At 47.1% G+C, this 11,532-nt stretch overlaps 1 protein-coding gene across 2 annotated transcripts in view; it reads right to left on the minus strand.

Annotated features, from left to right (window-relative positions):
* The window catches only part of METTL22 (methyltransferase 22, Kin17 lysine), a 407,031-nt gene that overhangs the window by 148,913 nt on the left and 246,586 nt on the right, over positions 1-11,532 (minus strand). The window contains exon 5 of one of the 2 annotated variants that reach the window (XM_082261015.1): positions 3,200-3,253. In XM_082261015.1, coding sequence (XP_082117141.1) covers positions 3,200-3,253 — 54 coding nt within the window. The remainder of the gene's footprint in view (positions 1-3,199; positions 3,254-11,532) is intronic. The other variant, XM_082261014.1, reaches the window with a different exon arrangement.

Genomic DNA, 11,532 nt, shown 5'->3' on the forward strand with positions numbered 1-11,532 from the left:
GTACCAGAAGATGGAGGGTGTGCAGAGGCTTCTGTGGCATCCATTTTACCCCTGCCAGCGGCTGAGTATGGTACAGGCTGTGGAGCTGGGAAAGGGGTGATGTCGACCTCTAGAGCCATGGCATCATCTTGCAAGATGGTGTCAATCCATTGGTTAAAATAGAAAGGCAGTTATTTTTTGTGGTTGTCTCTAACCCTTCCGTTTCTGAGACATACCGCCTCTGTGGAGGAGAGGATCAGGCACCGTGTGCGAGTATTCAGATGGCTGGTTAAGCTGGCAAATGCTGTAAAATCCCAGTCCGGCTGCAGAGCCCCTGAGCTAAACGTCCATGCTGCTCACTCGCTCCCTGACCACGCCCCCTTTCTTTTTCCTTTTAAGCAATGCGTGGTCTAATGAAATATTTGAAATATCTCAAGGTGTGTCAGTAAATGCTGGGTGATAGACATAGCAAGGTAAAAATAAAGTGCTCAGACTATTTTGCTGGATCCAGTGGTATGGGTTTTGGCAGGATTAGTGGAGGAGAAGGAATAACATGCATCAGCAATGCTAGCTTCTTGCTTATTATCAAAGGAAAACTGTCCCAAAATAGTAAAAGAGAAATATGGAGATAAAAAAAATCCAAACAATCATACTCACCTAGGTGGATGCAGCATCGGTCCACATCTAAGACTGAGAAGATTGCGTTTTTTTTTTTTTTTAACCAACAATCAAAGTTTTGACCACTGTCAGCAAGTAGTACATTTACTGCTGTTATAACTTATCACCAAAAAACAACCTAAAATAAATTACCCTGCTCCTGAGGATAACAGTCATACCACATACAGTATGTGTATATTATTTATTATTTATACATATAGTGGGCCACAGACACAATAGATCATATTTTGCTTTTTTATCCTACCTAAAACACACTGACACTAATTAAAACTGATATTAAAAAAAAAATGCCAACCTAAAATATATAGACCCCCGACCTTTGACCCCAACATTAACACTGACACTGATCTAGTTTAAACCTTGATCTAGCTATCTATTTGTTTATTAATGTTATTGTTCTTTTTTCTTTTTAACCAAACACGTTTTTCTTTGTTTACATTTTTCTCCCCTAACAAGGGGGGAAGATACAATGGGGTTGATTTACTAAAGGCAAATAGACTGTGCACTTTGCAAAGTTCAGTTGAACTCTGCAAGTGCAGTTGCTCCAGGGCTTAGGAAAATTAAGTAAAGCTTCAATTTGAAAATAAAACCCAATCATGTGCAAGGAAAATTAAAAAAAAAAACAGCATTTTTGGTTGCAGGTGATTGGATGATGGAAGTCAGCAGCGCTTCTGCTAATTTACAATGCTCTGAAGCAACTGCTCTCGCAGAGTGCAACCGCACTTTGCAGAGTGCAACTGCATTTTACAAAGTGCACAGTCTATTTGCCTTTAGTAAATCAACCCTAATGTATCTTTCTCTCCACTCATAGGAGAACAAAAAATACACAGGGATGAGCTGGACAGTGACTGATCACTGTGATAGCCAATCAGAGGTTATAACAACGATCGGGTGATCAGGAACCGGGACTCCCGGTTTTTTAGTGACGATCAAAATCTTGCAAGAGGAAGTGGCTGACCCATGGGTGATGGGTCCCAAAACTCCCAAAGTGCTCTGTAATATGGCTGTGAGTTTTCATTGATCATCACTCATTGCATATGAAATTGAACTTCTGATATAAATAAGGTATCAGCCAAATGTTCGCTATTGTGTGATATTCAAGAGAGGAGTCACAAGGCAAATTTGTTGCTTAGTGATCCTGTCAGTTTCTGATTAACCACTTGCCAACCGCCCACTGCAGTTTTACTACGGCAAGCTGGCTCGGCTGGGTGAAACGACGTAGGGGAACGTCAGTTGCGGGAATTGTGCTTGGAGGCAAGCGTGCGCCGCCACCGGCGCGCTCCCGCCTCCACTAGGCAGCGGAGATGCCGATCTACAGGACCGGCGGCCACGATTGCCGCCGGGCACCCGGGATCACTCCCCGCTGAGAGAGAGAAGGACGGTCAGCTGTTGTAAACACAGCTGACCGTTGTTCTCTCTGAAATTATCACAGAGCGCCTGTGAGCCTTCTATATAGGATCAAAGGTCTCTATGATCATTTCACAAGTCCCTCCCCCCACAATTTGAAAACACTCCCCTAGGCTCAGAATTAACCCTTTGATCACCCTTAGGTTAACCCCTTCCCTGCCAGTGTCATTATTACAGTAACAGTGCATATTTTTAGCTCTGATTACTGTAGTAATGTCACTGGTCTCCCCAAAAGTGTCAAAAATGTCAGTTAGGGGTCCGACCTGTCCGCCGCAATGTCGCAGTCCTGCTAAAAATCGCAGATCACCCTCATTAAGTAAAAAAAACTAATAAATAAAAATGACATAAATCACCCTTAATGACCCTAGTTTGTAGACGCGATAACTTTTGCGCAAATCAATTAAAATACGCTTATTGCGATTTTTTTTACCAAAAATATGTAGCAGAATACAAATTGGCCTAAAAGGATGAAAACTTCGATTTTTACATTTTTTGGGAATGTTATATAGCAGAATGTGAAAAATATCGTTTTTTTCAGAATTGTCGCTCTTTTTTTGTTTATAGCGCAAAAAATAAATCACAGAGGTGATCAATTACCACCAAAAGAAAGCTCTATTTGTGGGAAAAAAAGGACATCAATTTTATTTCAGTACAGTTTTGCAGGACCGCACAATTTTCCGTTAAATTGATGCAGTGACGAATCGCAAAAAATGGCCTGATCTTTGAGGGGCAAATCCTTCCGCTCCAGAACTGGTTAAGAAGTGCGCCTTGTAATAGCATAAAGTATTAAAGTATTATCAGAATAATGTACATTTGTTAACTATAGGTTGTGTCCATATCTGGACAGCTGCAAAAACAGGTCAGTTTATTGTCAGGGCTGTCTGACAGACAGAAAATACCACCTAAGAAGGACTTTATAGTTGGTCTCCACCGCTGCTTTATCCAGAGAAAATTCTTTGGTAGTGTGTCAAATTTGATCCAATTCATCATATTTAAATGCAAGTTTAAGTTTTTAAAGGAACATTAAGATCAGCATCTAATAAAAAACGACTTTGGCTGAACACTTCACTTAGTCTAGAAAACTGAAATGTTAGGCAATAGGAAGACGGTTGTTTGCTTTTTTGAATTGTATTACCTGTACAAAGTTGGTTCTTAAGCCAATCCAATTCCTTCACTTTTATTTGTCCGCCTGCAGATTACACAATAAAAGAAAAAGTTAAAATTTGCAGGAATATGGAAGAATTCCTATTTCTCTCGAAACCCCTTGTAAAACATACCCTCTCATTGCCTTTATTTTATTGCTATGCCCCTGACACTATTGTTGTTTAAGGCGTTCAGGGAACTGAAATATAACTATTTAGTCACAATTAATATACACTATACTACCAAAAGTATTGGGACACCTGTCTTTACACATGAACTTTAATGGAATCCCAGTCTTAGTCCTTAGCGTTCAATATTGAGTTGGCCCACACTTTGCAACTATAACAGCTTCATCTCTTTTAGGAAGGCTGTCTACAAGATTTAGAAGCGTTTCTATGGGAATGGTTGACCATTCTTCTAGAGGCGTATTTGTGAGGCGTATTTATGTTGGAGAGAAGACCTGGCTCACAGTTTGCACTCTAATTCACCCTAAAGGTGTTCTATCAGGTTGAGGTAAGGACTCTGTGCAGGCCAGTCAAGTTCCCCCACTCCATGCTTGCTCATCCATGTCTTTATGGACCCTGCTTTGTGCATTGGTGCACAGTCATGTTGGAACAGGAAGGGCCAACTCCAAACTGTTCCCACAAAGTTGGGAGCATGAAATTGTCCAAAATGTCTTGGTATGCTGACGCCTTAAGAGTTCCCTTCACTGGAACTAAAGGACCAAGCCCAACCCCTGAAAAACAACCCCACGCCATAATCCCCCTTCCAACAAACTATTTGGACCAGAGCACAAAGTAAGGTCAAAAAAGGCATGGATGAGTGAGTTTGGGGTGAATGCACTTGACTGGCCTGCACAGCATCCTGACCTCAACCTAATAGAACTGAGATTGAATTAGAGCGCAGACTGCGAGCCAGGCCTTTTCTCCTGACCTCACAAATGCGCTTCTGGAAGAATGGTCAAACAATCCAATAGACACACTCCTAAACCTTGTGGGCAGCCTTCCTAGAAGAGTTGAAGCAGTTATAGCTCCAAAGGGTGGGCAAATTCAATACTGAACCCTGCGGCTAATGCTGGGATGCCTTTAAAGTTCACGTGAGTGTAAAGTCAGGCGTCCCAAAACTTTTGGTAATATAGTGTATATAGTTGTTCCACAACACCAATTTTTACCAGTGGGGAAACAGTCTATACCGGCAACCCAGGTAACAAAAATTGTGCTTTGCCAGAATTCTCTGAAAATTAATTTCAGCAGACACTGCAAAGAGCATATACAGAACAGAGCACATGTACAACACATATTGTAAACACCGCATAGGGTATACACACACACACACACACACACACACCACATATCACACACAAACATGACATCCTAGAACCCACCTATAACCTCAGGCACAAACATCACAAATAACACACAGCAGGGAGTACAAACACATCACAATACGTAGCATACACACTGTACACAGCCCAAACATCACATAGCATACAGAATTAATAGTACAAAATGCACAAATCACGAATAATACATGCTGTACACAAAAGATAAAAAACATAGTACAGAGCACATACACAACACACATGCAAAACCATATACAGCACAAAATATGTACAGCATACACTAAGGTGACCAGATTTTTAAAATGAAATTCGGGGGCATTTTTTTTTTTTTTTTTTGTAATGGTGGCAATCAGCAACTTATAAGGGAGTTGACACTTTATGGGAACCAGTGACACGAATACACTGATTAGTGCTAAAAATATGCACTGTCACTGTACTAATGACACTTGCTGGGAAGGGGTTAACATCTAGGGCAATCAGAGGGTTAAATGCGTGCCTAACAAGTGTTTTCTCACTGTGGGGGAGGTGCTTTTATTAAGGGAAGTCATAGATCCCTGTCCCTTCTTTGCAGGAACACAGGATCAATATCTTCCGTACTGACAGAACGGTGATCTGCCTTGTTTACATAGGCAGACCGCCGTTCTGCCCTTATTCAGATCGATCGGTGGCTACAGCTGTACATCGAGTTCGCCAGACCCACTGATCGGCTATGATACCCAGAAATGCAGGATCACGTATATAAAGTACACACGATCCTACTCAGTACGACCGCCCTGTAACAGTAAATCTGCTATGGGGTGGTTGGCAACTGGTTAAGATCATTAGCATTATGATAACTCACAGGCAGCAGGCGCTCTATCATGGCTCTGGTTGGTTCTTGCACATTGTGTCACATGACATGGCTGCTGGGTGCTGATTTTGTTAACTTATGACCAGCCAGAGCCATGATAGTGCCTGCTGCCTGTGAGTTATGATACCACACATTATTCCAGCAAGACAGGCACAGTGCAATGTAGTCCATTCGCAGACACCCGCAAAGCACCCCTGTGTTGAAACATTGAAGGCACTGGCAACCCCACAATGGGATCCGCTTCCCCTCTGTTCCTGCTGCAGGACATTGTCAGCTGAGCTTAGCCGCCTCTCTCTGCCTGTCGCCGCTGCCGCCCGCCTTACAGCCTTTCAAGCCTCACTCTCCAGGCCCCGGCTACTACTGGGTGGGGAGAGGAGCTGAGCGGAGGAAGATCACTCTGCCGGGGAAGGCAAGGAAATAGGCAGGCGGCTGGCTGGGATTTGAACCAAGGCAGAAGAACATGCGAGTGGTAGCGGAATGGGTATGCTCCCGAAACTGAAAAAATAGTCCCTCCACTCCAATCAGCACATTAACATCAGAAAGGAGCACAGATAATGGAAACAAATACACCCCCTAACCTAGTAGGAGCGGGGACAGACTTGGTCCGGGGACAGTGTCCTCAGTCTAGGGACTGTCCCCCGGAAACCGGGGACATCTGGTCACCCTAGCATACACAGAATGCACACAGGAGACAGAACAGGACTCAGACAGGGGTAAACACACAGCACAAATCATACACAGGACATGATGTGCACAGACAACACACATATCACACTGTGCACACTCAGTACATACTGCAGAGCACACACTATAGAGGCTAAAAAGTGCAGCAGCCATGTGCAAAAAAAAAAAAAAAATATATATATATATATATATATATTGCAGACAATAAACAAACCCCCCCAAAAAAGTGTCATATAAAGACTAGGGTTGAGCGGACACCTAGATGTCCGTGTTCGACGGGTTCGGCCGAACTTTTAAAAAAAGTCCGGGTCCGTGTCCCGGACTTTTACCGAACTTTTCCCGGACACCGAACCCCATTGAAGTCAATGGGGACCCGAACTTTAAGGCACTAAAATGGCTCTAATACACCAATGGAAAGGGCTAGAGTGCTGCAAATGGCAGCAAAACGTAGTTAAGAGCATGGCAAGTGCTCTGCAAACAAATGTGGATAGGGAAATAACTTAAAACAACAAAAAAAAAACAGAAAAATAAAACAATGTTCTTCATCTCTGAAGGACGAGGCCCATATGGAGTAGGAGGGAGGTTGAGCTGGTGGTGGATGTGGCGGTGTCATAGGCGTGCGCACAGGGTGTGCCGGGTGTACCTGGGCACACCCTAATCACCTAGGGCACATAGCATTATCGCTCTGTTTGCCAGTGAGGAGATGGGAAAGATCTCCCTCGGACCTGCTCTGCTCTATTTCTCTTTGCCAGCAGGGAGAGTAATGTATCGGGGCCATGTACATGTAGGCAAACACATGCATGTGTATTTCAACTTTGGGGTGCACACCCTAATGCAATAGGCTGCGCACACCTATGGGCGGTGTAGGTGGAAGCGGCGGTGGAGGAGGACCAGGGCCGGATTAAGAGCATCATGGTCTTGGTGCTGAGGATTTTGAAGGGCCTTAAGGGCCGTGCCTTGGCATGCACCCAGAGGAGGAAGGGTGCAGCCATGCATGCCTAATTCAACATGGGATGCTGTCTCTGAAGCCCATAAACACATCCATGCATCGGCAACTGTCCCTCCTTGTCAGGCCTTCGCGCTGTGTGGGGAGGTTCTGAGGGTGCTGCCTGGGGAAGCGAGCATAGAAGCCAGACTTCTGTGTTTACAAGTGACAGAAGAGCGGTCACAGTGAATATGGCCAACCCGGGGCCTATATAAAAGGTAGGGGCCTGGAGCTGCAGCTCCAATAGCCCCTACGTTAATCTGGCCCTGAGGAGGAGGACGAGGTAGCCAACACTGCTTCTTTTCACAAATTTTAAATGAGGGTACACCCCAAAAGAGTGAGAAAGAGCAAAAATGGAACAATGGGTGGGTAAGGTCGGTATCCATTGCTATTCTGCACAAGGTATGGAAAAGTCCCGTGGGATCCATGCCTGGTTCATTTTAATGAACGTGAGCTTGTCCACATTGTCTCTGGACAGGCGGCTGCGCTTGTCTGTTATAACGCCCCCAGCCGTGCTAAATACCCGTTCAGATAATACACTGGCTGCAGGGCACGCCAGCACCTCCAAGGCGTAAAGGGCAAGCTCAGGCCATGTGCCCAATTTGGAGACCCAGAAGTTGAAGGGGGCAGACCCCTCATTCACTACATGTAGGCGTGTGCACACATACTGCTCCACCATGTTGGTAAAATGCTGCCTCCTGCTAAGACATTCCATCTGAGCTGCTGGTGCTGCTGTTTGTTGTGGCGTGCTGACAAAGCTTTTCCACATTTCGGCCATGCTAACCCTGCCTTCTGAGGTGCTGGCGGTGCCCTGGTTGCGTTGGCGACCTCCTCCTCCTCCTCCTCTGCCTTGTGCTTCCACTGTGGCCCCGCTGTCAGATGGGAATGCCAGCAGCATCGCATCTACCAGCGTGTGCTTGTACTCGCGCATCTTGCGATCGCGCTCCAGTGAGTGAATTAAGGACGGTACATTGTCCTTGTAACGGGGATCCAGCAGCGTGGCCACCCAGTAATCAGCACAAGTTAGAATGTGGGCAACTCGGCGGTCGTTGTGGAGACACTGCAGCATGTAATCGCTCATGTGTGCCAGGCTGCCCAGAGGCGACGAAAGGCTGTCCTCTGTGGGAGGTGTATCGTCCGTGTCCTCTGTATCCCCCCAGCCACGCACCAGTGATGGCCATGAGCTGGCCTGGGTGCCACCCTGCTGTGAACATGGTTCCATCTCCTCCTCCAGCTCCTCCTCCTCCTCATCCTCCAGAACTGTGCCCCTGCTGGACAATTGTGTCCCTGGCATTTGTGTGTGCAGGAACCCACCCTCGGAGCCCCTTGCGAATGACTGCCCTGAAAGCCTTTGAAATGTTACCTCTTCATCCTCCTCCTCCTCATCCTGTGCCACATCCTCTTCCATCATCGCCCGAATTGTTTTTTCAAGGAGGCATAGAAGTGGGATAGTTAAGCTGAGAACGGCGTCATTGCCACTGGCCATGTTGGTGGAGTACTCAAAACAGCGTAACAAGGCACACAGGTCTCGCATGGAGGCCCAGTTATTGGTGGTGAAGTGGTGCTGTTCCGCAGAGCGACTCACGCGTGCGTGCTGCAGCTGAAACTCCACTATGGCCTGCTGCTGCTCGCACAGTCTTTGCAGCATGTGCAAGGTGGAGTTCCACCTTGTGGGCACGTCACATATGAGGCGGTGAGCGGGAAGGCCGAAGTTACGCTGCAGCGCTGCCAGGCGAGCAGCAGCAGGGTGAGAACGCCGAAAGTGCGCAGAGACGGCCCGCACTTTCTGCAGTAGCTCTGACATATCGGGGTAGTTTTTAAGGAACCTCTGCACCACCAAATTCAGCACATGCGCCAGGCAAGGGATGTGCGTCAAACCGGCTAGGCCCAGAGCTGCTATGAGATTTCGCCCATTATCGCACACCACCAGGCCGGGCTTGAGGCTCGCTGGCAGCAACCACTCATTTGTCTGCTGTTCCATGCTCCTCCACAACTCCTGCGCGGTGTGTGGTTTGTCCCCCAAACAGGCAAGTTGTAAAACTGCCTGCTGTCGTTTAGCCCTGGCCGTGCTGAAGTTGGTGGTGAAGGTATTACGCTGTCCGGATGAGGAGGTGGTAGAGGATGAGGTAGCGGAGTAGGATGAGTTAGGAACAGGAGGCAAACTGAAGCGCCCTGCAATCCTCGGTGGTGGAAGGACATGTGCCAAATTGCTATCCGCCTCAGGCCCATCCGCCACTGCATTTACCCAGTGTGCCGTTAGGGAGATATAACGCCCCTGACCGTGCTTACTGGTCCACGTATCGGTAGTTAGGTGGACCTTGGCACAGATGGCATTGCGCAGTGCACACCTGATTTTTTCCCCCACTTGGTTGTGCAGGGAAGGGATGGCTTGCCTGGAAAAGTAGTGGCGGCTGGGCACGACGTACTGTGGGACAGCCACCGACATAAGCTTTTTAAAACTGGGCGTCTCCACCAGACGGAATGACAGCATTTCAAAGGCCAATAATTGTGAAATGCTGGCATTCAGGGCCAGGGATCGCGGGTGGATAGGGGGGTACTTCCTCTTCCTCTCAAGTGTTTGGGAGATGGAAAGCTGAACACTTCCATGGGACATTGTGGAGATGGTTGTTGGTGACCCAGGTGGCGGTGTTGCTGACAGATCGTCTGTTTGCGGGGTGGCAGGTGCCGGTATGACTACAGAGGTGGCTGGAGCGGCCGAGACTGCAGCAGAAGAGGAAGCAGGATGAGCCAGAGACGTTTCTTGGTTTTGAAGGTGTGTACTCCACTGCAGCTCGTGCTTTGCACTTAGATGCCTGATCATGCAGGTTGTGCTCAGGTTGAGAAGGTTTATGCCTCGCTTCAGGCTCTGATTGCACAGGGTGCAAACCACTCGTGTCCTGTCATCAGCACATTTTCTAAAGAACTTCCACGCTAGAGAACTCTTTTGAGCTGACTTTGGTGCGCTCGTTCCCTTGCTGCGTTGGGCAGTAGCAGGCGTAGTGTCTAGGGCACGGCCGCTCCGCTTCTGCACCCTGCTCCCTCTTCTGCTGTGCTGGTGGCTCTGTGCGACCACCGCCTCTTCCTCCAAAATACTCAGGTCACCTGCATGACCTTCATTCCATGTGGGGTCGAGGACCTCATCGTCCTCCACATCATCTTCCACCCAGTCTTCACCCCTGCCCTCCCTGTCGGTCTCCACAATGCTGAACGCCGCAGCAGTTGGCACCTGCGTTTCGTCATCATCGGAGACGTGCTGTGATGGTCCTTCCATGTACTCATCTTGAGAAATAAGTGGTTGGGCATCGCTGCACTCAATCTCTTCCACTTCTGGGGCAGGGCTAGGTGGATGGCCCTGGGAAACCCTGCTGACAGAGTCCTCAAAAAGAATAAGAGACTGCTGTATGGCTTGGGGCTCAGACTGCTTGCCTGATTTGCAAGGGGGTGAGGTGAAAGACGGTTGGACATTGGCTGCAGGTGCCAACTCTGACCTTTCTGCAGTAGACTGGGTGGGAGACAATGTGAAGGAACTGGAGGCACTGTCAGCAGCAAACCAATCTACTATCGCCTCTCTGTGTTCTGGCCTCATCACTTCTAGAGGCGTATGATGCCCTACCAAATACTGCTGCAGGTTCTGTCGCCTACTCACACTTGAGGAAGGTGTTTCACTTGTGCGTGTAGCTGGCACCGATCGACCACGTCCTCTCCTTGCAACAGGAGCTCTAGCAGCAGCACCACCACGACCCCGGCCACGGCCCCTATTTGACGCTCTCCTCATATTTCTGAAATTTAAGATCTTGCCCTAGAAAGGTCTTTATTGAATAGCAGAACAAAAGAACAACAGTATCGCACAGGTGTATCTCACAGTCAAATATGCAAACTATGCCGCAATTTAATGTTTTTTACACCAAAAGGGTGTGTATTGAATAGCGGAATAGGATAAAAAACTGTGTATCTCACACGTACAAACACAGACTAGGCCGGATTAAATTTTTTCCTACCCTAAAGGGAGGATGAGGAAGAGGAGTATGGAACAGGCAGCACCCTCAAATCTTCAGAAGTATGAGATGAACCTCAAAAACTTGGAAAGGTGGATCTCACACGTACCGACACAGACTATTCCGCAATTTAATTGATCCCCAAAGGTTTTTATTGAATAGCGGAATGGGAAATATGATCAAAAAAAGTGTATGTATCTCACACGTACAGAAGCACACTAGGCCCCAATTACTATTGTTTGTACACCTAAAAGGATGGATGAGGAGGAGGAGTATGGAACAGGCAGCACCTTCAAATCTTCAGAAGTATGAGATGAACCTCAAAAACTTGGAAATGTGGATCTCACACGTACCGACGCAGACTATTCCGCAATTTAATTGATCCCCAAAGGTTTTTATTGAATAGCGGAATAGGAAATATGATCAAAAAAAGTGTATGTATCTCACATGTACAGAAGCACACTAGGCC

Source organism: Pelophylax lessonae, assembly GCF_965119305.1.
Source record: "Pelophylax lessonae genome assembly, chromosome: 6".
Taxonomy (NCBI): domain Eukaryota; kingdom Metazoa; phylum Chordata; class Amphibia; order Anura; family Ranidae; genus Pelophylax; species Pelophylax lessonae.